General features: G+C 44.3%; 1 protein-coding gene across 2 annotated transcripts in view; it reads left to right on the top strand.

The window, feature by feature from the left end:
- Positions 1–14572: 14572 nt before the first annotated feature.
- STX7 (syntaxin 7) overlaps positions 14573–25958 on the top strand; it is a 36570-nt gene continuing 25184 nt past the window's right edge. Inside the window, exons 1-2 of one of the 2 annotated variants that reach the window (XM_081942281.1) lie at positions 14573–14860; positions 24887–25025. In XM_081942281.1, coding sequence (XP_081798407.1) covers positions 24941–25025 — 85 coding nt within the window. In that variant the 5' untranslated portion in view covers positions 14573–14860; positions 24887–24940. Of the gene's footprint in view, positions 14861–15429; positions 15580–24886; positions 25026–25958 lie in introns of those variants that run through there. The other variant, XM_081942282.1, reaches the window with a different exon arrangement.

The raw sequence follows: 25958 nt of genomic DNA, 5'->3' as shown, positions 1-25958 counted from the left end.
AACCCTGTTTACCTTCCCACTGAAGTGGTACCTATTTATCTACTCACATTTGCATGCTTTCAAACCAGTGGTGGGTTCCTACCGGTTCAGACCGGTTCGGACGAACTGGTAGTAGCTTGCCGTTGTGGGCTGCTGAAACCAGCAGCGACCCAGGCCTGACACGCCCCTATTCTCCCGGCAATGCTGTAGATGCTGCCATCTTGTTTCTGGCTTCTGCGCAGAGCAATTTCCATTATACTGCACATGTGCGCACAGCATACCTCAAGTGCGTGCAAAGCGTGTGCACGCGGCGTGTCCCTGAGCAAACCGACAGTAGCAGCTGCTGGAACCCACCACTGTTTCAAAGTGCTAGGTGGGCAGGAGCTGCAGTAAGTAATGGGAGCTCACCCCATTGCTCAGTGCTTGGGTCTCAAACCTGGATTGTCAGCTGACAAGGTCAGTGCAGCTCTGCAGCTGACAAGGTCAGTGTTTTTAACCGCTGATCCATTGCACCCCCTATTCAAATATATATTTATTAGATAATGGTGACTGGGCATATTATTTATTCTTAATCTTTCTGGATAGGAAAAAAAAAATCTCTGCTTTGAAACAAAGTTCAAGAGAACACCAGGAAATTCTGTCTTCAAATAGTTAATTCAGGAGAAAAAAAAACCACTCATCATCACTGAAGAAGTGTGGGGAAAGACGAGGCTTGACACTCTGAGGAACGTCCAACTCTATTTTATTAGGTTTAACAACAGCAAACAATACAGGAGAGAATTCCCCGTTCCTTAGCCTGACAGCTATTTATACGAAGAGCTGTCAGGCCGAGGAACCAATCAGGAGAGCAGATCAGCCCGCCTTCAGCCATGCCGCGCCTGATTGGCTAAGGCGCAGCATGGCTGTTGCTGGCTGACAACAGGGGGAATCCCCGGTCGTAAGTCGGGGAGGAAAGGAATATAACACTCCTTCCCCCCCAGCGAGGACGCATGCACGACAGTGGAGCATGCGTAGTCGCTAAGATAGGCTGGGCGGCGTCGGACACGCCCAGAACGCCTCAGAACTGGGCAGATTGTCGGAGGAGGAGGTGGTGTCCGTGGGAGCTCCTCCCTGAAGGGAGTGGAGCTCCGGGCGCCATCTTGAAGGCCTATCTCAGTCGGAGGTGGAGGCGGAGACTCAGGAGCAGGTAGGCAGGGCCGGGGTGGCGCGGCCGCTGGCGGGCTTGAGTCAGGGAATTTTGAACTGCTACTAGGGAAAGGCTGGCCTGATTGAGGGAAGGCCAATATCGGGTGCAATGGAGGAACTGGTAGCCCAACGGGGGCTGGGACGCTGAAAGGCTGTGGAAGGCGGAAGGCGCCTGGAGCGGTCTCTGTTGGCACTTCTGGCGGCCTGGGCAACGGCCACGGCGGGGGAATCGGTTGCGGCGCCAACCCCAGGGCTTGTGGTAGAATGGCAGAGGCCGACCCTGCAGGGTTGTTGTGTGGATCCGAAGGTTGGCGACGCCTTAGCTGATCCACGTGGCGGCGCCAGTCTGCACCGTCGGCGGTCCGGACCCTGTAAGAGCAGGGGCCGGTTACAGAAGTGACGGTGGCAGGCACCCACTTAAGATCCCCGGAGAAAGCCCTGGCCCAAACTGGGTCGCCCTCACGGAAGGAGCGGGGAGGGGGCCCCAGGTTGCTCGGCTGTGCCTCAGAATAGGTTGGGTGCAACCTATCTAAGGTGGTCCGCAGGCGCCGGCCCATCAGCAGCTCAGCAGGGGTTTTTCCTGACAGTGGACACGGGGTGGAATGCTGAACCAGGAGGTAAGCAGCCACCCTCGTGGGCCAGTCGCCCTTGTCCATTCGTCCAAGGGCGTCCTTGGCCGAGCGGACAGCGCGTTCCGCCCGGCCATTGCTGGCCGGATGATAGGGAGCGACTGGGGCGTGCCGGATGCCCTGGGTGGCCAGGAATTCCTGGAACACGGTGGACGCAAACTGAGGCCCATTGTCCGACACAACGACGTCTGGCAAGCCGTGGGTGGCAAACAGGCGCGTTAATGCTCGGACAGTGGCCTCGGCTGTGGTGGAGGTCATGAGGATGAGCTCCACCCAGCGCGAGTAAGCGTCCACCACAACCAGGAAAACCTGGCCTCAGAAAGGCCCAGCGAAATCCAGGTGGAGGCGTGACCATGGGCCGCGAGGAATCTCCCACTCCCGCGGCGGGGCCGCCGGAGGCGCTGGACGGGAGACCTGGCAGATGGGGCCACCAAACATAGCTGCGCGCCAGCGCCTTCATGCGCGCTATGCCAGGGTGGCCCTCATGGAGGCGAGACAGCACCTGTTCGCGCAGTGTGGGTGGAATGATCACCCTGTCCCCCTACAGGAGGCACCCACTGTGAAGGGACAGCTCTAGCTGCCTGGCCTTGTAGGGGCGGTGGTCGTCGGACACCGGCCCCCCAGGCCACCCCCGCAGAACCCAGGTCATCACCTGGGAGAGGGTGGGGTCGGCCAGAGACGCTGCCGCCACATCGCCCGCAGAGAGCGGCAAGGCGAGGTCTGCAATGGCCAAAACAGACAGGCAAGGCACTGTCTGAGGGTCGGAGACGGGCAAGGGGCAGCGGCTGAGGGCATCAGCGTGCCCAAGCTGCTTGCCAGGGCGGTAGACCAGGGCATACGAGTATGCCGCTAGGAACTCCACCCAGCGTGTCATCCGGGGTGACAGGATGGGAGGGGTCGGACGGTCACCGGCCAGAAGCCCAAGGAGCGGCTTGTGGTCAGTGAAAAGCGTGAAATGCCGTCCGTAAAGGTACTCGTGGAACTTTTTAACCCTGGACACGGCAGCCAGAGCCTCCTTGTCGATCTGGCTGTAATTTCTCTCCGCTGGAGAGAGTGTCCGGGAATAAAAAGCTATGGGGGCTTCCGAGCCGTTGGGAAGGACGTGGCTCAGGACAGCCCCCAAACCCACGGGGGAGGCGTCACACGCTAGAGTCAGGGGCATCCTGTCACTGTATTGGACTAGGACTGCCTCTGACGTCAGCATGTCTTTGACAGCCGCGAACGCATGCGCTTCGCGGCTGCCCCAGCGCCAGGCCGCCGATCGGTCGAGCAACCGATGCAGCGGCTCGGCTAGTGACGCCTTGTGCGGCAAAAATGGCGCGTAGAAATTTAAAAGCCCTAAGAACGACTGCAGCTCCGCCTTAGAGGCGGGGGTGGGGGCGTTCTTAATGGCTGCGACTTTCGCAGGGGTGGGGTGGATTCCGTGGGCGTCTATGGAGAAGCCGAGGAAGTCCACTTTAGGCACAGCAAATGAGCATTTGCTGCGCTTCAATTTGAGACCCGCGCCCCTAAAACGGTCGAGGACCTTCCCCAGTACTTCGAGGAGTCCTGAGCGGCTGGATGCAGCGATCAGGACATCGTCAAAATAGGGTACAACGCCAGGGAGCCCATGGAGCAATCGCTCCATGAGGCTCTGGAAGATCCCCGGGGCCACGGAAACGCCGAATTGGAGGCAGCGGCAGCGGAAAGCCCCTCGGTGGGTGACGATAGTCTGCGCAGCCGCCGCTTCGTCATCCACCGGGAGCTGCTGGTAGGCCTGCGCCATATCCAGTTTCGCGAAAATACAGCCCTGCCCCAGGGAGTGGAGCAGGTGCTGTACGACAGGGACTGGATAGGGGTTTGCCTGAAGGGCCAAATTGATGGTGGATTTAAAATCGGCGCAGAGGTGTATGGAGCCGTCGGCCTTCACAGGGACCACTATTGGGGGTCTCCCAACGTGAGTAGTCAACAGGCTCCAATACGCCCTGCGCCAGCAAGCGGTCAATCTCCTCATCAACTTTGGCCCTTAAGGCAAAAGGCACCCTGCGGGCCTTCAGCCTAATAGGAGCAACCTGGGGATCTAAGTTAAGAGAGATGGGGGTGCCCTTGTATAGTCCCAGCTGGCCGTCGAAAACGTCCGCGTAGGCGGAGATGACAGCAGCTATGTCAGGGGGCGTGTCTGAGATGGAGTGCACCCCCTGCACTGAGAGACCAAGGGCGGGGAACCAATCCAGCCCCAGTAATGCGGGGAGGGGCTTCTCAACTACTAGGACTGGCAGGCAACCCGAAAACCCCCCGTATTCAACCCGGACCGTATAGCACCCTAGGGTTGGGATAAGTGACCCTTGATAGTCCCTTAGGGCCACGGGGCTGGCAGTCAATTGACGTTTAAGAACGCCGGGGCAAAGTTTGTTAAAGTCAGCCCAGGCAATTATGGAGCGGGACGAGCCGGAGTCCACCTCCATTTCGCAAGGCGCGCCCTCAGTGAGGACTGCCGCCTTGATCCTGTCCGCACCTGCGGAGGCCTGGTAGATCGCCTCAGCAGGGGCGGCTGCTGGGCCTGGCTCCACGGCGTAGCAGCTGGCTCTTGTGCGCGGCTGGCGGCGGGGCTGCTGCGGTCCTGCTGTCATCTGCTGGCCCGTGGCTCCTTGGGGTGGTGGCGGAGGCAGCACAGCCCGGCAAACTTGGGCCAAGTGCTCCTTCTTTGAACACCGGCGGCAGATGGACGCCCGGAATGGGCAGGTTGACCGGTCGTGGCTGCCCCCGCAGCCAAGGCAGGCTGTCGAAGCCTGGCGTGGAGGTCGCGGATTGCGGCGTCTCTGTAGGTCTGCCAGGCGAGCCACGAGCTCTTCCTCCTCCTCAGCCGGGCTCGGCATGGGCACCAGCTGATCAATGAGGCAGGTGCGCGCTGGGGAAGATGGAAACGGGTGGCGATCCATCTCAGCGGCGGATTGTTCGGACAACTCCACCGCCCGCGCCTCAGCGACCGCCTCGGCCAAGGTGACTTCTGGCCGAGCCAGGAGACGCCTCCTCAGCCGGCGGTCCTTGACTCCGCTGACAAATTGTTCCACCAGGTTGTCCTCCAAGTCCGGGAACTCGCAGGGTATCGCTGTGGTCCGCAAGGACTGGAGGAACTGGCTGACGTCTTCGTGCAGCTTCTGGACGCACTGACGGAATGCGTACCGCCGGGCAATTTTCGATGGGGTCGGGGCGTAATGTCCCTTCAGCTTGGCCATCAGCGTATCCCAGTCGAGATCGTGGACTGGTAAAGGGGCTGCCAACGCCCGGGCGGCGTTGAACATCGGGGTTCCGCAGCTACTGAGGAAGAAGCTGCACTTCTCCTCCATCAAGATACCCCTTTTCCCGTTGGCTCGCAGGAAACACTCGAAGCGCTCCAAAAATCCCGTCCATCCTTCTCCGTCGGTTCCGAAAGGAGCGAACGGGGGAAGCGAAGACATAGCGGCTTGAAGTTGTGCGGCTCGGGGAGCGGAACTCAAGCGGCTGTGTGTAGAGGTCGGGTTCCGTCAGGGTCGTCGCCTCAGGAGGATCCCATCCTCGTCGCCAGTGAAGAAGTGTGGGGAAAGACGAGGCTTGACACTCTGAGGAACGTCCAACTCTATTTTATTAGGTTTAACAACAGCAAACAATACAGGAGAGAATTCCCCGTTCCTTAGCCTGACAGCTATTTATACGAAGAGCTGTCAGGCCGAGGAACCAATCAGGAGAGCAGATCAGCCCGCCTTCAGCCATGCCGCGCCTGATTGGCTAAGGCGCAGCATGGCTGTTGCTGGCTGACAACAGGGGGAATCCCCGGTCGTAAGTCGGGGAGGAAAGGAATATAACAATCACCATCATCCTAGCCATTGTATATCTACTGCAGGATGAAGGCCTCTTCCACAAGTTTACAACCAACACGTCCTGAGCTTTCTTTTCCTAATTGGGTTCCCAATACTTGCTGGTGTCATCAATCCATCTTGTTTTAGATCTCTGTTGTAGATGCTTTTTATCACCTGGGGCAACGGCGCACTTGACAACAGAAAGAGATCAGTGTGCCACCTCTGGCATGTGCCATAGGTTCACCATCACAGGTATAGAATTTCCTACTTCAGCAGGGGGGTAGACTAGAAGACCTCAAAGCTCTCTTCCAACTCTGTTATTCTTATAATTGTAAGATTATTCTTACAATAATCTTTCCACCTTTATTTCTTAGATGATTTTCATACATGATAGCATAGGTTAGACACATGTCAAATAAATTAGGAACATGATTGGAGAGCCTCTATAACCTGATGGTGCCCAGGTAGTCCTCAACTTACAACAACTCATTTAGTGACTGTTTAAAATTACAATGGCCCTGGAAAAGGGGACTCATGGCCGTTTTTAATATTTACGACCGTTGCAGCATTCCCATAGCCACATGATCAAAATTCAGGCGCTTAGCAACGGACTCATATTTATGACGGTTGCAGTGTCCTGGGGTCATGCGATCACCTTTTGCAAACTTCTGACAAGGAAAGTCAACGGGGAAGCCAGATTTACTTAACAACCGTGTTACTAACTTAACAACTGCAGCGATTCACTTAACTGTGTCAAGAAGGGGCATAAAATGGGACAAAACTCACTTAACAATTGTCTCCCTTAGCAACAGCAATTTTGGGCTCAATTGTGATCGTAAGCCAGTATAACATTTCTAAATGCATTGGGGGTGGGGGGGAATCCAAACACAATGACTGAAATCTGCTTCTTGTTGTTATCGGTCTCCATCTACTGGCCAACATGAAAACTGTAACCATGTCTACGTAGCCATCGTGAACATTCAAGAACTAACATGTTTAATAGGGTTTAAAATTAAATATCAGTTTATATAAATGTGTTTACTTATTTACTCACTTAAAAATATTTGACTGCCAGTATTTAAGTTGTAGAGATTCAGATTTAATAATATAAAGTAATATAAAAACAAAACTATTCAAACTTAATAATATAGCTGTCTCGAACTAATCTTCAGATCTTTTAGAGTGCAGGTCCCATCATGCTTAGTCTTCAAGGCGGTGGTGGGTTCCGGATCCCGTTGCAACAGGGGCCGGGCGTCCTCCACATGAATGTGTGCGGCGCGTGCAAATGTCTTACCATCCAGCAACACCTCCGCAAGCCTCTGCAACGGCCCAGCTGCTGGGCGGACCATTGCGCAGCCGCTGTACGCGCCATGCATGTGTGCGGAAGCACCAAAGGTTTTAAAGACAGGTAAGGAGCGCGAGTGGGCGTGTGGGCCCTCTGGAGCACCTGGTGCTCCAGGCAGGCTCCGGTACAACCGTACCGGGCGTACTGCCTGCAGCCCACCACTGCTTCAAATCCAATGTTTTTCTTTTACCTAAGAATGCAAAAAGTGCTATTTGATTTTTGTGAGGGTCATGGTCTCCCAGGCTCAGAAGGCCCTGTATGAAGTATATTACTTTAACCTTTTGCAGTCAGGATTCAAGAGAGGTTTATTATATTAAGACCACAGCAGTGGTGGGTTCCTACTGGTTCAGACCAGTTCGGCCGAACCAGTAGTGATATGGCGGCCTGGGTCGCTGGCACTGGAAGCGACGGAGGCCTGGCACACCCCTGAACAGGTTCTCCCGGTTGTGCTGTAGTTGCCGCCATCTTGTTTTTTGCTTCTGCACATGCGCAGAGCAATTTTTTTTGCACTGCACATGCGCACACAGCACGCATCAAGCATGCACGGCGCGGACATGAGCAAACCAGAAGTAGCGACTGCCGGAACCCACCCCTGGACCAGAGGTGGTATTCAGCAGGTTCTGACCAGTTCTGGAGAACCGGTAGCGGAAATTTTGAGTAGAATCTGTAAATACCACCTCTGACTGGCCCCGCCCCCATCTATTCTCTGCCTCACGAGTCGCAGCTGATTGGGGGGGAATGGGGATTTTGCAGTATCCTTCCCCTGCAGCATAAGACAGTATAATTCATACTTGTGGATGACCTTTGGGGGGCTCAGGATGGGAGTGGTCTGTCCTTTTCTGGACTCTCTGCAGCTTTCAGTACCATCAACCATGTTATCTTGCTGCCCTCTTTCCCCACATCAGGATAGGTCATATCTCTGTTTGGGGTAACACTAACATCCTCCTGGACAGAACTGTGTAATTGGGGGGGGGGGTGGTGGTGTCATCCTGTACTCATGGCTTCTGCCAGAAGAGGAGTGAGCAACTGTAGCCAGGGGGACCTTTGCACAAATTCATCTTGTTGGAAGAAATGTCCATCTGGGTTCAGTTCCAAGTGGGGACATAGACACTGGAAATATGGAGACTGCTTGGAAAAATGGTTTAATGGTGAACAGGACCACATGGTTTGAGGTCCTGGGCAAAAAAGAGCACATGGGTGAGAGAGGGAGATAGATGTATACCCTCTCTTGGGCCCCGCCTTGGAGCTTCCTGTTCCTGTGTAAGAAATGTACTCTGGTTGGTTGTCAGACTTCCATAGGGCCAGGTTGAGTCTTGTTGGGCGATGATGTAATGAAGGGACTTTGGGCAATTCCTATTATGGCTTAATGGCTTTGTTGTGGTTTGGATCTTGAGTGAGGGCTAATCCTATCACCCTGGAGTTGAAGGTCTTTTGTGTTGTAGATAAGCTGGCCCAGTCTTTTGTCTTGTAGATAACCAAAATATCAGCTGGGGGCAGGGAGCTGGGGCTACGTTTCTGTCTTAAGATTTCTATTTCTCTTTTAGGGAAAGTATTCTATTCTTCCTTTTTAATATTTCCTAGAATAGTCCATTTTCCTAGGAAAGGGGTGGATGCTAACTTCCAAATATCTTAATGCATTCATTGCACCTATTCATGGATTACTTTGCTCATGGTTACTCATGCCTTAGTCACTTAACTGGATTACTGCAGTGTGCTCTATGTGGGTCTACTCTTGAAGACCATCCATAAGCTGCAACGGATACATAATGCACCAGCCTGTGATATTTGGGGTGCCCCTCTGTGCGCCAGAGCTATACCACTGTTACATGAGCTAAACTGGCCCCCAGTTGCTTTCTGAGTTCAATGCAAGACTGGTGATTGTCTTTAAAGCTTTACATGGCACAGGGACCATGTCTCTCCAACGATATCTGCCCATCCTATTAGATCAGATAAAGTGAACACGATCAAGGTCCCTTGCCTTAAATGGTGGCCTCTGATGGGACTTTGGAGGCTCACTCTCTACAGCTACTGCAATCCTTGGGAACAGCCTCTCATCTGAGATTTGAAGGTCCCCCCTATCATTGGTGGGATTTTGCTATCAATTCTATGGCCGTGGCTTGGTGGGCGTGGCATGGCTTGGTGGGTGTGGCAGTGGAAGGGTAATGCAAAATCCCCATTCCCTCCCAATCAGCTGGGACTTGGGAGGCAGAGAATAGATGGGGGCGGGGCCAGTCAGAGGTGGCATTTACCGGTTCTCCGAACTATTCAAAATTTCCACTACCGGTTCTCCAGAACTGGTCAGAACCTGCTGAATACACCTCTACCCCCCATGTCTGATGTCAGAACCACTTTCAACTTCCAGAAGGTTGCAAACCCAACACCAAGCATTGGGCTAGGGTTGTGGTTGAGCCTAAAAATTAATGGTTTGGTTGGTCTGCCTTTGGTAGGAAAGGTTTTCTTTTAATTCTATTTTTACTGGTTATTATGAGCTGCCTAAGATCACTGTATAAGATATAACGGCTTGTAAGTTGTTTAAATAAATTAAATAAATACTAAAATCAACAGCAGCTAACAGAGCAGCTACAACAAATATATGTCATCTTCTGAAAAGCTCTGCATAAGAAGAATTATAGAAATAACTTCTAAGAGACTTGGAGATGATTAAAGTTGTAATGGGGCACATCTGATTGTGTGATTGCCCTCCCAGTGGATTGTGGACACGTGGAGGATGCGGTCATGTACAGGTAGTCCTTGACTACCTGTACAGTCACTAAATGAACTGTTGGTAGTCTTTGCCTTACAACAGTTCATTTAGTGACTGTTGAAAGTTATAGTGGCCTTGGAAAAAGTGACCTATGACCGTTTTTCACACTTATGACCGTTGCAACATCCCCACAGCCATATGATCAAAATTCAGACACTTGGCAATTGACTCTAAAACAGATTTATTGTTTGTCTCAGTCGCTGATGATCCCAGAATTTAAAAACACATGTAAAAAAAGAAGAGAGTGCACCAGCTACAGTAAGTTGGTTTTTTCACACTTACGACCATTGCAATATCCCCATAATCACATAATCAAAATTCAGGCATTTGGCAGTTGACTCATATTTATGACGGTTGCAGTGTCCAAAGGTCATGTGCTCCCCTTTTGTCACCTTCTGACTATATGCATTGACTAGCGAAGTCAACGGAGAAGCTGGATTCACTGAACAACCGTGTTACTAACTTAACAACTGGAAGGATTCACTTAACAACTGCAGTGAGAAAAGTAGTAAAATGGAGCAAAACTCACTCAACTGTCTCACTTAGTAGCATAAATTTTGTCCTCAATTGTGGTGGTAAGTTTTTTTAAAAATATATATATATATATATTGAATAAACACAAATAAAACACAACAACACCAAAATATCTTCCATTACAAATTGTAAAAAGTATGTCAATTGGTTACAAAGAGCTTTCGTGCATCCCTTCCACAGTCATCACCTACAATTCATATCAAGTTATATATTTTAAATCCAATCCCCTTCGGGGAGAGGGGGCGGTCTATAAATTTAATAAAATAAAATAAAATAAAATAAAATTATATATATATATATATTCGTTTTCGTAGATTTTCACGGGTGTAGGTATGCTGGTTTTGTTGTATTCGGGTCTTTTCCCGTGTAAGGTGGGACCCTTACACGGGAAAAGACCCGAATACAACAAAACCAGCATATATATATATGTGTGTGTGTGTGTGTGTGTGTGTGTGTGTGTTTGTGTTACAACCCCTGGTATGACCAAATATGGGAGGGAGCTCACTCCTCCCTCTTTCTGTCCTTCGGCTCATCACAGAAAACCATGCAGGCAGAAACCCATATTTTTATTTTTAATGTTGCCTTTTTTATATTTGTGTTGTATTTGTGCTGATAAATAGGTTCAAATCCCAGTAAAGGTATGGCTAGCTGATGAGAGCTAAACAGCTTGAAATGGATCCATACTAATCTCCCTTTATTTATTTATCAGCACAAATACAACACAAATATAAAAAGGCAACATTAAAAATAAAAATATGGGTTTCTGCCTGCATGGTTTTCTGTGATGAGCTGAAGGACAGAAAGAGGGAGGAGTGAGCTCCCTCCCATATTTGGGCATACCAGGGGTTGTAACACACACACACACACACACACACACACACACACATATATATATATGTGTGTATATATATATATATATATATATATATATATATATATATATATATATATATATATATATATATATATATATATATATATATATATATATATATATATATATATATATATATATATATATATATATATATATATATATATATATATATATATATATATATATATATATATATATATATATATATATATATATATATATAATTTGTGTTACAACCCCTGGTATGCCTAAATATGGGAGGAAGGTCACACTACCTCTTTCTGTCCCTCGGCTTCATCACAGAAGACCATGCAGGCAGAAAACCATATTTTTTATTTTTTAATGTTGCCTTTTATATTTGTGTTGTATTTGTACTGATAAATAAATAGAGGGAGACTATAGATCTATCCTAGTCTCCCTCTATTTATTTATCAGTACAAATACAACATATATATATATATATATATATATATATATATATATATATATATATAATCATCATACCTCAATCTTCATATGACTATAATTGTTTTTACGTCCCTTTATATAAATTATTCCAAAATTTAAAGCAAAACCATATGATGGCTTTCTGTTATCTATTTTCAATATCATCCAGCAACATTACATCTTTATAACACTTTCTAAATAAAAAGTAATTATGTTTAATAACAAAGTTTCTAATCCTCCTTTCTCAATCACTGTTTACAATTTATATCCAATTTCCCTTTTATCATGTCAATATAAATATTACATTATTATCATTATCAATCATTTATTTAACAATATCCATCATCATTTCATTATATTATTTTGGTCTTAGTTTAACTAAATTTAACTTACTCTTTTTTTTTTAATATTATAAGCTTCCATACATAACAGAGTTTCTAAACTTTCTTTCATAATCACCATTTAGAATTTATACCAAATTTCCTCTTATCAAACCAGTACATATGTGTACATTGTTATCATTATCAATTATTTATCTAACTATATCTATTATCACTTCATTTTAACATAATGCTCTAATTTTAACTAAATTTGACTAATATTTTATTATTTTTCATATCTCAACCTGTGTCTTTCCAGTAATAGTGCAGTCTTATGTCTTTTGCCATTTGTGGAATTAGTCTTCTGGTTATTTCCTTAATCAAATTTGTGTGGACTTCTCTTCACAACTTGTTGCTTTTTACATATCTTGTAAAATCTCGAGACCCTCCGTCAGCTTTTTTAATCAGCTTATCTTTGGTTATCAGTAGTGCTTTTGTCAAAGTTTCTCTCCTTAGTTCCATCTTCTCTTTTTTCTTCTTCTATATCTTGAAATCTGGGGTAGAGCTCCTTTCCATCTATCTTCCCGTTCCATGTCCCACTCTTTCCATCTCCAACCACACTCAGTTCACCGAAAGTATCCACAATTATCTCACCTCTGTTCATTTCTCCCTTGGGTTTTTAGGACTCTAACCTCCACTTTTTCCATTTGCTGGATATCTTCAACTCTTCCATCGAATTTCACTGCATTACAATCTATATTTTCCAATCTCTTCTCAATTCTCTCTGTTGTTTCTAATAATTTTTGAATTTCAATTTCTGTTGTAATGTTATGGTTTCTTTTTGGTGCTGTGCCATTCTTCCAATTAGTAAACACTGCCACTTTAGTTTCAAAACAAGGCTTTGTTTTCACTTCTCTCCAACTGCAAAAGAAGCATCCAAAGAACACCTACATAAACAACCCATGCTCTTCTCTTTATCTCTTCTGTAAACAAGCTGAAGCCTTTGAAGTGCAAAGTCAAAATGATCAAAGAGAAAAAAGAGAAAGCAATATTTCCAGGACTCAACCTCCAACCTCCAAGTGGCAGTGCAACTTCTTGTCCCTCTGATATTACTACCCTCTTTATATTACTTTTATATCTTCTTTTATTCTAGCCTTAAAAGAAACAAAATTCTTAAATGGAGCAAAATAAAGAGAAAAAACTCATCCAAACCAATATTATAAAAATAAAGAAAATTTTTTTAATCCATAGGTAAAAAAAGAAATAGAAGAAGCAAAACAAATACTTTCACTTTAAAAAGTAGGAAATATTTGCAAAACTTCCATCCATAAAAGAAAATGAAAAAAAAAGGATAACACACTGTCCAATATAGCTTAATTTCACCGCTTATTTTCTTTTCTTTGCAAGTTTAATTTAGCTTTGATTTTTTTTGGGGGGGGGGGACAGTCTCTTTTATAACAATAAAATTTCCTCACCAGATGGACACCCTTTCTCTTTCCACTTTCCTCCCGTTGTGGAGCTGTCCCAACTTCAGCAGCTTTTGGCTGCGCTTTTGTCGCCGGCAAGAAGAGATTCTCTTGGATCAATCAGGGACTTTACGATGTCCCTGAGATCAACAAGACGTACACTTCCCTGTCACCATCTCTTCGGGACGGTTTAGGTCCAAAAGGACCGTCCAACGGCAAAAGAAATCGACTGTAATCTCGGAGCTCCGAGATCACAAGTCGTACCATTGCGACATCAGCTCCTGTTCTCCAATTGTGGGGGTAAGTTAAGGACTACTTATACTCTTATTTTTAGGGACTTACAATTCCCTGTGGGGGAACCAGGACATAAGAAAAGGAAAAAGAAGCCTGCCCCATGCCACAACTCACTAAAAATGTTGCCATGCATACCGCACCGGATTCAATAGACTGATATATGCCCCACCATATGGCAAAACCATTATTGGCTTATTGAATAAGTTCTAGGTGTGCATATTCTGGCATTTAGAGATGCGTAGCATTTTGTAGAGCAGCAGGAAAAAAGCCACTGTTCTTTTACAATATAAAATTATTCACAATTATTCAATTATGTAAATTATAAAAATTAGTCAACAACAGAGTGGTCAATGCCTGGAATGCATTGACTGTTATTACATCCTCAAACCCCCACAACTTTAACCTTAGACTGCCTACCGTTGACCTTACCCCATTCCTAAGAGATTTGTAAGGGGGCGTTCACAAGCGCACCAGCTTGCCTACCGTCTCTGTCCTACTGTCCTCATTTATTTGTACTCATTTCTTAAGTATATACTTATACCTGCTTATACTTGTATGCTTATTCATACTCATACTTGTTTTGTCATACATGCATGACAAACCAAATAAAATAAATTTAAAAAAAGAAACAAGAAAAAAGGAAGGGAAGGTTCAGAAGTAACAGACTGCACTGTTCCGTTTGGATCGCCTTTCGCTAGTATCCTGTTTCTCGCGCGTGTCTGGGTGTGCGTGCGGGCGCGCGCGCTTTTAAAGGGTCAGGCAGTTAAAAGATATTTGGGGTCAAACTGGTTTCTGGGGAGACCCTTTTATTTGCCGCCACCGCCTTTTTCACCCGTGAGCCAAGTGGTTCGTTGTTGTAGTAGCTGATTAGGACAGAGTCCCCGGGACCAGCCAGGGGGGAAAACACGTGCGCGCAAGACGTGTAACCCACGCGTGCCTGGTTTCCCCATCGCTTGTTACGCCGACCGAAATCTCAGCTGTGAAGCGTCTTTTGGAAGCGAGGCGGGGCCTGCCTCGGTTCCTTCTCCTCCTTTTCCGGGAATAGCTCATGCTGCAGTAAACTGGGCTGGGTTGAGGGGAGTGGCCGTCTCCGGCGGATCAGCTGAGCGCTCGGACGATCCAAGTCCGGAACCCGGACAGCTGGCCCCGTCTCCGTCCACCCGACACCCGGGACACGCCGAGAGGCCAAATCTACGAGCTTGGGGGTAAGAAGCAAGTAGTGTATTGAAGGGAAGGGGTGTCCTGCTTGTGGCTGCCCCTGTTCCCTCTCGGGCTGTGTGCGTGGCATAGGCTCAGGTAGCCGCCGCCCCGACGCAGAACTACTGCAATCCCGAGGGAAGGATTGGGGGGGCAGGAGAGGCGGGAGGGGCTCTCTTTGGTGGAAGGGGGGGAGATAAGGGAAGATTCGCTGGGCCCAGTTTCCCAGCTGAACACTGAAGCTGCTGCGCTGGGCACTAGTTCCGCATTTCCCCCTCCTACATTGGGAGAGCCGGAGGTTAATCTGCGCCAGCAACCCTCCTCTTGCCTCAACTAGCCCCCCGCGCTTCGCCGAGCCTGCCCCGCGGTGCTCCTTGGATACGTTTGCTCCTGCGCTTTCCCTCGGGGTTATCCTAACAAGCAGGCGAAGTCTCTCTCTCTCTGCCCGGCCTCCCCTGCTTTTCCTGTCTTTGGTTTCCTGATGCTGTGGAATTTCGCCTCCCTTTCCTGCTGCGCTGCCGAGGCGGGTTTTTTTTTTTTTTTGGACAGCATCCCTGGGAGGCGAGGAGCGAAGGGATTAAATTGTGGGGTGCCTCGCGCCCGAGGAGCGTGGAGAAGACCCGTAGGGTTGACCGCCAGGGAACGGGAAATAAATTAGCCCCTTCCTTGCTGGCGTTTGCTCAGCGCCTCGTTTCTCTGGGTGGAGCAGTCATGTGAGGGTGATAATGTAGGGGAAATTGCGATTCTTTATGGGTTAAAAAGCCTTTCGGAGGGAGGGAAAACGGGATTAAGCCTGCGCGTAAACATATCCGTGCATGGGTAATTTTACGCGGGAGTCTGACTTCTTGTAGGTTGATGAGCCTGCTGCTAGACGTTTGCTATAGAACAGGGCTCTCCAACCTTGGCAACTTTAAGCCTGGCGGAATTCCCCAGCAAGCTGGCTGGGGAATTCTGGAAGTTGAAGTCCGCAAGACTTAAAGTTGCCAAGGTTGGAGAGCCCTGCTATAGAATACATCGTTGGTGTGAAGACGCCAAACACCTGGAGAAAATCTCGTTAAATGTATGTGATCCCCAGGAGTGGAAAACACTCTTAACGGCACATGATCATATCAGTCATGAAAAGGCCCACACGCCTTCTCAATTTTAAGTGAATCAGACTCCTTTTACTTTAATACAATTACCCTATCATATATAGGTGACGGGGGCTATATAAGTAGGACTTTGGTTTTATTTGACGATGGTTAATTAAAATTGCAGTTGCCTGGGTTCACAAACCACCCCCTCGCAGGTGGAGCTCTCTCACAATCAGGAGGTTGTGAGTTTGATCCTAGGTAGAGGCAGGTGTAGTGTCTGCTTGGGCAGGGGGTTGGACTAGATGACCTGCAAGGTCCCTCCTGCTTGAGCAGGGGGTTGGAATAGGTGACCTGCAAGGTCCCTTAATCGGTGTGTCATGTTAAATGAACCTTGTTTAGAAAAGCTTGGTGTAGGTTGGAAGGTTCAAGGACTATGCAACTGGAGGATGTTAAAAGAAATGAGATAGATATCTCCTATCCTTCCTTTAGGAAAGTCTGCAGTGAAACTCTTTTGAGAGTTAATGTGCACATCTGTCAATGTAAAAAATATTAGAAAGTGAAGAAAAAGGCTTCTGAGTGAAAGAGTTCTGCGGGTGGTGGTAACAAGCTCACTTATTAAGTTCACAATTATTTAAAATTAATAATTGGGCTTGTTTGATTGGAACACAAATGTTTGAACCCAACTAGACTGTATTTGTGATATGCAAGCCCAGCCCCTGTTATAAATTGATAATTAAGCATGTAACCCATAATTAACTTAACCTTTGTTGTGGTTTTTTTTGGGGGGGGGGAATGCGGTGGTGTTGGGAGCCTTATATTGTTTTAAGAGGAGATTAAGCAACACCATGGCAGAAGATTGTCAATAGCTCCTAAACTAGCTTGACAATACTTAATAAGCCTTTGCTTTTCAGTGTATTGTGTTATTGTTTATTATGTTTATTATGTATATGTATTATGTATGAGCCATGGTGGCACAGTGGTTAGAGTGCAGGCTACTTTCTGCTGACTGCCAGCTGACTGCAATTTGGCAGTTAAAATCTCACCAGGCTCAAGGTTGACTCAACCTTCCATCCTTCGACATGGGTAAAATGAGGACCCAGATTGTTGGGGGCAATATGCTGACTCTGTAACCGCTTAAGAGGGCTGTAAAAGCAGTATATAAGCCTAAATGTATATAAGCCTAAGTGCTATTGCTATATATATCTGTGATGCATACGTACATACATACATACATACATACATACATACATACATACATACGTGAGAGAGATATATGTGTGATATATATGCATACATATATACATGCACATACACACATACACAAATAGTAATGGGTGTATCTCAGGTTTAGGATCAGAAGCAGTAAGTTTCTCTGTGCTAATTGCTGGAAGGGCTGAACTGTATCCACCCTGTGTGGGAATTGAAGGCTGGATTGACCAGAAGAGTTGCTCCTAGTTTCCTAAGCGGAAAAACAGGTTAGAAAAGATGCAATTAATCATCCTCCATATGGTTTTTCTCTCTTTCTGTTTGTAATTTTTTGAGGACTTTTTAAAATTATTATTTTTAAAATCTGAGTGGAACAGAAATTTCAGTTCATTTTTGTTGAGATGCTTTTTTGAAAATTTCAGGAATGTTTGCAAAGCATTTAGATAAGTACTTAAGTATTTTGTAAGATCAAGGCTTAGTCAGTTTGGCCCCTCAAGTAGTTATTTGAATAAACTCCTCTGTTTAAAATTTGTACATTGCTGCTTATACATTTTCTCATCAATAGTATAACTAATATTAAAAGTTTTTTTTAGATTGACAACAATTCTAATTTGAGTACCGCTGAATAATATTAAGACACCAAGGAATTGTGTGTGACTTTCTGCTGCAATCAGTCTTGCAGTTTGAAACAATGGCTGTTTTCATTAAATGATATTAAATTATAATGTGCTTAGTTTGATTTTGGCTTGGTGTGAATCCACCCATACTGGTTTATAATGCATGATTTATAAAGTCATTTGTTATGGGCAAACCAGCCAACTGGAATTTATTTAGCAAAGTGCAGATAAATGAACAGTGGTATTACCCTATATATGAAGTCAGCCAAGGAATAGTATCTACATTTGACTTTGGTTGAGGGCCACGAATGTAGATGTCTTCCTCTTGGAAGACCTCTGAAGAGTTTGGTGATATCATCCAGAGCATCATGGAAAATATAAGAGCTACAGGAATATTGGCAGAAATGTCACAAAAAAAGATGAACTTCAACTTTATAAGCCCTTTAAGTTCAGAAAAGGCTGGTGCTTGAATATTAAAACATAAATCTATGACTTTAAAATTTCCTAATATATTTATAAGATAGTCCGAAATATCAGTGAAACTGCTTGCCTTCACAAATTGTCGATACTCCATAACTGGAGTTTTTAAGAAGACATTGGACAGCCGTTTGTCTCAAATAGTATAAAGCAGAGGTGGTAAACTCATGTTGTCATGGCAGCGTCACATGACATATCATGACTTTTTTCCCCTTTGCAAAACGGGTGTGGGTGTGGCTACCGCATGACGCATTCGGCCCGTGGGCCGGGAGTTTGACAGCCCTGGTATAAAGCCTCCTGCTTGAGCAGGGACTAGAAGATCTCCAGGGTCCCTTCCAACTCTATTATTCTTAGTTAAAATATTTTAGTTGCTTTCTTTTTTCTAAAATAAAATCAGAACCTAACCCCAGTTTTAAGATAGCTAACTGTGCATATTGCTGATGCTTCTGGTTGTTGTATAATCACGATTCAGTCAAAGAGTTCTTTGTAATAATTAAGCTAAAGTGAATATCTATTTTTAAAGTGCATTTGTTTCACTCAAGTAATTTGCTGAATTGGTCCTGTGATCTTATTAGACTTTTCCTGAGAATTCTGGAATGTTACATATTGAACAGTCTAGTTAGTACTATAACCCGTTGGAAACACAATTTTGTATTGTAGATTTAATAACACACTCTACTTTTATTCCAGATTTCCTTTTTTTAGATTGGCTTTGTCTTCATTCTGAGAGAATTATTAATCAGATTTGAAAAGATGTCATGTTTTGAAAATGCTGAAAAAACCAGCAGGCTGCAAGTGTACACGGTACACCTGAGAAAATCTTAAAATGTAGATATGGGTTGTTTACAAAATGGCTGTGCAACTTGTTTTAGGTTTGCAAAGACTGGATTTATGTCTGATGATCAGAAGTATGCTGCTACTGTTCTGTTATACAGAAGGAAATGTAGCAAGAGTAAATGCAAAAGATATGGAACATTAGATGGTTAAATGTGTCTGGGAAGATAACTGGTGGAATTATGAAGTTATCAAGACCCACACAGCTGATGATCAAAGATCAAAGAATTATACAGACTTTACTAAAGATTATACAGACTTTACTAAGGAATCCTTATGCTAATTTTGGGATAAATGCAAAAACTTGGAAACTGCAGAAGGAATTTATATTTCATTATATTGAGTCACAAACCTTTTGGATGATTTGAAGTGCTTTGTCCCAGATTTCTTGGCTGAATTGTGATTTATAAGATGAGTTACCAACAGACTTGCTTAGATCAGGATTGGCCTCCTTATAAACTTTCATAGAGTGAAAGGCAGAGAGCAACAGTTGAGAAATATGGTGTTATTCACTGAGATATGTATCAACCTGAGAAAGTTTACTCTACATTTGTTGAACAAGGCAAAGCATATAATAAAGTGAATAAGTGGATTTTGGAAAGCTTTAGATCCAGGGTATCAAACTCAAGGCCTGTGGGGTGCTTAGATCTGGCCTGTGGGGCTGCCCTGAAAACAGTAAAGGATAGGCCCACGGTGCCTCTGCCAGCAAAAACTGAGCTCGGGAGGGCCGCACACAGCCCTCCCGAGCTCCATTTTCGGCTACGACAGCCTCCTGCAACCCACTGCCAGTGAAAACACGGCCCTCCTGAGCTCCGTTTTCGCTAGCAAAGCGCTTGGGCCACCACACAAATGACACCGAGCTGGCCACGCCTCCCTGCCCCCCCCCGAGGTCACACACAACTCTGATACGACCCTCAGTGAAATTGAGTTTGACACCCCTGTTTTAGATGGAACTGGAGTGAGTTGCTGAATTCAAAACAAGACTATCTGAGAGAAAAGCAAGTGAAAAAATGTAGAACTTGAATATGGTTCAACAGTCAACAGGAAGGATAGGGCGTCATGGTTATTTAATATATTTATGAATAAAGTATAAAGGATGTAGTGATTTTAGAAGGGGACTGGGTGTGCATGCGAGTGTGTGATGGTCATGTTTATAATTGCTGTCATATTGTTGGCTAGATCCTGAATAATTTGGAACATATAGTAGCTTGTATGATGCCAAGAAGCATATAGATCTGAGAATTAATGTACCAAGAAGGCAATGTAATTGGGTATGTCAGGAAAAACTGAATAGTTCTTAGCTACACATAGGTTGCAAAATAACTAAAGAAGGCACATGCATTTTGTACATTGGTGGAATGTTTTCTAAATAGGAGAAAAAGGCTAGAGAAATTGTAAGATGTACAAATTTTGGTAGAAAGATGGGACAGGGTAGTATGTGTTCCATCGTGGAAGAAATCTATGTGGTCACTAAGAATTGAAACTGACTGAATGGCACAAAATCAAATGTGTGATCTCTGGTGAGGAATGAATATTTGTCAAAATAAGTGAAAATCAGTCAATCAGAATAGACCTGAAAGGGACCTTGGAAGTCTTCTACCCCCCCCCCCCATTACAAGCAGGAGACCCTATACAATTTTCAGACAAGTGACTGTCCAGACTCTTCTTAAAAATCACCAGTGTTGAAGCACCTACAACTTCTGAGGGCACAAGATATCCCACTGTTTAATGTTAGGAAGTTTCGCTTTAATTTCAGGTTGCTTCTCAATGGATTGGTTTCCATCCATTGTTTCTTGTTTTGCCTTCTGCTGCTTTGGAAAATATGTCGACCCTCTCCACAAATACTGGAATACTACTATTATGTCCCCCCTTGTCCTTTTTTTCTCTAGACTAGCCAACCCCAAATCCTGCAACCATTCTTCATATATTTTAGTCTCCTGGCCTTTAATCATCTTAGTCAGACATAAGAGCATACTTACTGCCTCATTTGTTAAAAGAGCTGTGGAGCGTAGAGAAATGCAAAAGTAAATAATTGCGTGCACTTAAAACCTGAGTGTTAAAACCAGAAGTAGATCAAGAATGAATGGGAGCTGAATGAATGTGGATCAATAAAAAAGTGAGTAACCAGTCTAGAAGAAGTGGTTTGTTCAAGGAAACTGAATGAATGATTAACTCTCATAACAAATAATCAGAAGTACCTAGTTGTTGGAGAGGAAGAGGAAGACTGGGAAAGCTGGAATGTTTGAGTTCTTGAAAATGATAGAGATGGGAAGTCCAAAGATGGCAAGAAAAAACCAATTATATTGAAATGATGAAGGGATATATAGGGTGAACTGCAGAGATAGAAAGGTAAAGAGAGACACAGTGAAGGGTGTTTGTCAGTGACGTGCAGTCAGGCGAGGCAAGTGTGCAGTCAGGTGAGGCAAGTGAGGCACGTCCTCACCACTCTCATCATGAAAAAAAAAGTAAAAGGAAAAAGCTGAGCTAGTTACTGCCTCACCGTGGATGACTCTGCTTAACTGTTAAAAAAAGCTGGAAAAGGTACGTGTGGGTTGGAGGGAGGGGGAGGAATTCAAACTTCATCCTCCTGGTGCTGTGCAGGGCTTTGGGCAAAGGCTGGAGGGAAGGACCCTGGCTAGCTTGTGCTCTCCCTCCCCAAGAGTAGTTTGATTGCAGGCAGAGCCACGTTGTGGGGCCAGTGTGTGTGCTACAGCATGGCTCTTTGCCTGGCTTCCTGCCTCCTCCTGTGGTCTCCTCACTGGTGCTCTCCCTCCCCAAGTGTAGTGACTTTCTCCCCAGGCCCCCATTCATTTCTCTCTCTCACACACACAGCTGGATAAAACTATATAAAAATCTAGCCCAGCTTCACTGATTACAAGTTTGAAAAGGCAACGTGTCTCCGCCTGCAATCAAACTACACTTGGGGAGGGAGAGCACAAGTGAGCACTGAGGAGACCACAGGAGGAGGCAGGAAGCCAGGCAAAGAGCCATGCTGTAGTACACACACTTCCCCCAGCCTCTTTCTTTTGGAAGGCTCAGATCGGCTCCCCTCCGGCTTCTCTGCCTCTCCTCTCACCCCAGCCTGCCAGCAGGAGGTGGTGGGTGGGCTTTATTGTGTTCCAGGCATTTTCCACCCAGACAGCAGGCTGCATTTGCAATGGTGGAGGTGTTTGGGAAAGGCAGCAGGGGAATGGGGGGGATGGCAGAGGAGCTGCTTTCAAGCCACTGGAAAAGATATCCAATCCAACTTTTGTGTGTGTGTGGGGGGGTTTGTTTGAGAGAGTGAGAGAGGGAAGGGGTAGGAGAGATAGTCCAATCCAACTTCTGTGTGTGTGTGTTTGAGTGTGTTTGAGAGAGGGGGGGGAGGGAGAGAGGGAGGAAGGAGGGGAAGGAGAAGAAAAAGAAAGAAGGAGCAAAGGAGAAAAACAAATGCTGTCGCTTTAAATTGGAACTGAGCATGCCTGGCTGTGGAATTCTGGGAGTTGAAATCCAGAAGTCTAAAAATATTTGAAACCCAGCACTGTGTCAGTGCCTCATCAGTCATAAACCTCACCGCACGTCACTGGTGTTTGTAATATACCACATTTTTTGCTATTTCTATATTTTTAGATACTTTGTTTTTTATACCACAGTCCTATCTTGCCATTAAAAAAAAACCAATTTCATTTTGTACATGATGTACAGTGACAATAAAGGTTATACTATCTTCATTTCCTTGCCTTATTATATGTTGCTTATCCCAAAAGAGAATAGGGTGATCCGAATGGTGGTTGGTTTTCTTTTAGAATGAAAAATATTTTGTGTTTTTAAAGAAAACCTGCTGATTTTTCAAGATTAATAGTTTACACAGTATGATGAAGGAAACCCTGGCCTAATGAGTTCTATGAGTCTCTGAGAAATTTCTTTTACCCCCATAAGCCAATTCCGCAGAAATTGCTAAAGACTGAAAAAAGAGAAAGAGGAAATATCACCATGTGTAAAGATGACACACTAGTAAAAGGAATTGAAAAAGAACTTAAAAATAGGTTTGAAAAACTGCAGCTTGTATCTTTATTGTGGCTACTGCGATGTTTTTTTGAAATTTGGTGGAAGGCTTCATAATGTTCTTATTCATTGGTCTTATGCCTTCTTAGAAATATCTCGGCTACTTCTTGACATATTTTCATTTTTTAAAAAAAAACATACGTCTAACAAATAGGGTTTAGCAAAGGTTTTTACATTCACAGAGCAGGGAGGTTTGCAGAGATAAAGCTTCCTGAAATAGGCAAAAACATTTCTGTTCTCTTTTATCCTTCATGATGTCTGAGCATTATATAATTCAGTGAACCTGGAAGATAACAGTTTGGGGAAAATGGATGTAGAATGCAGAATAACAGAATTGGGAGGGACCTTGGAAGTTTTCTAGGCCAACCTTCTGTTCAAGCAGGAGACCTTATATCATTTCGGACAGATGGCTGGCCAATCTCTTTTTAAAAGTCTCCAGTGATAAGTACCCATAACTTCTGGAGGCAAGCAATTCTACTGGTTAATTTTTCTCACTGTCAGGAAATTTCTTCTTAGTTCTAGGTTGGATCCCTGTTTGTTCATTTCAATCTGTGTTCGATGTGTATTTGTTGCATCTTTGTGTAGAAATGTGTTGGTCTTCTCTACATAAACAGTTTTTCAGAGTTGTGTCTTCCTTCCCCATCTAGCTGTCCTTATTTATTAGTGTGATTCCTTTGGGATCTGCTGGGAGTCTTAACTGCCCTCAATGTCTCATTGTCCTGGACTCTCCTTTTGTTCCCTTGCTAAGTTTTCGTTCCTCCTTAGGGGTGCAAATGCCAACATGAAAACAAATCTTTCGGGAAAAATGGGAAGCCAACAAAAAATAAATCCTATGGAATATAAAAAGTAATGAAAACAGAATTCTTTTTAAATGTTATAACTAGTAAAAGGAAGGCAAATTGTGTACCAAATTATTATTTTTTACATGGGAACCCACCAGTAATATTTGGGATTCTGGTTATGCAGATGTACAGTATTTATATATTTGGGTATTTGTTAGTGTCCTCAGTCTTCCAGGTCATAGTTGTCCCAAAGGTGCTTTTTCAAAAGGCAGCTAACCTTTGTTTTTTTTCCTGGAAGACATTTCACTTCTCATCCAAGAAGCTTCTTCTGTTCTGAAGAACTACTGAAGAAGCTTCTTGGATTAAAAGTGAAATGTCTTCCAGGAAAAAGCAAGAAAGTCCAGTTCCCTTTTGAAAAAGCACCTTTGGGATATCTGTTACTGATTTCAAGAAGGATTGGATTATTCTGATTGTAGAAATGTAGGGAGATTGATAGCTGCACATTTTTATCTTAGATGTTTATGTTTTGGCTAATCTGAACGTGAAGGGTTATTCTATTATAGATTTTTATTATAGAAATATCCAGTAATGTGTATTTTTGGAATGGTAATGTGATGCACGTGTGGGTATGTTTTATTCAAATTAAGAGATTATGATGTATACTGTTGCTGTTATTATTTGTATTTATATTTTTAATTTTGTATCTTTGTTTTGATAATCCAAAACAAGAGTTTATTTTATAATAGAACAGTATTGATATTGAAGAGAGTTGGAAGTAACTTTTTTGTTATTCTTTTGTTTGTTTGTTTGTTTTAATATCAAATTTTAAACTTTCCCTGTTGTTGCCATCTCTCATTTTTTCTCTTTTGTTGTAATTTTGTATTTTAACTGTGTTTTTTTTTCCAAATTATTTTTTTTTACAAAGGACTTTGTTAATGTGGGTTCTACAACACAGTTCCTCATTGTGCATAAGGCCTTACACTGTGTTTCTTTATTTGCAGGTGTTGTTGCTTAGTCGTCCCCGAACTATATGACTAGTGGGGTTGTAATACACCATGGAGTATAATGAAAACACTGCTGGGGATGCTAACCAGTTGGCCCAACGTATAACATCTAATATACAGAAAATCACACAATGCAGTAAGTTAACTACTCATATTAACATTTTTTGACTGATGCAAATTTCATTTAAAAGATATTTTAAACCTCCACAAGTAAATAGCATGCTGTCATTTTTGTAATTCTTGACTTTATTAGTTAGGCAGTGATATTTTGTGCCTGTTGAGTGGTGAATGTTTGGCACTAGGTACTAATTAAACCTCTTGATAGTCTTATCTAAAGCATATATTCTGAGTGGTGAAGAATTAAGAGTGAATTCACCTTGTGTAATGTTTTTTATGGTAAGAAAACACTGCAGAGGACAAAATTGGCCTGGAAACATCTTTTCCTCATGCAGAACCTGAATATATGCCATTCAATTTCCTCTCTTATTACCTGTTATTAAACCTTCTGGGGAGAAATTATAAGCAGAAATTAGTTTTGCTGTTTTAAATGATGGTGCTAATTCAAGTCAGGTATTAATATTTAAAAAGTAGAAAAAGCAAGCCTCTCGATAAAAGGAAAGTATTGCAAGAATGTTTATGCTTCATATTAATTGGTGAAATGAATATGATAAAAGATATCAGTATGAGGTTTATACTTTTCGTTCCCAAAACCTAAAGAAAATTAGCAGTGCACAATGGATAGCTCAGTTTTATTTGTTCAGTGCTTTTGGCTTATATAGCAATGGAGATCCAGAATTTTATAAGAACAACAGAAAATGTATAATGTTATAGCGGTTGCATTTCATGAGTATGTGAATTAGATTTCTACAGAAATTTATTGGTGTTTGTTCTTAAGTTTTCCTGATGGTATTTTTCAAATTCCTAATTGTTGGTTCAATTTGCTTTTAAGTACCATAATAGCCCAAGTGTTATTGTATTAGGGCTGTGCCCAAAACTATCAGTTTCAATTGGTCTCTCCACCCAGTCTGAAGCAAACAGATCCAGGCAGAGTATATTACAATGAGTTATA

Source organism: Natrix helvetica (assembly GCF_964273705.1).
Source record: "Natrix helvetica genome assembly, chromosome: 2".
NCBI classification, from domain to species: Eukaryota; Metazoa; Chordata; class Lepidosauria; order Squamata; family Natricidae; genus Natrix; species Natrix helvetica.
This window is presented reverse-complemented; position numbering and strand designations above follow the sequence as displayed.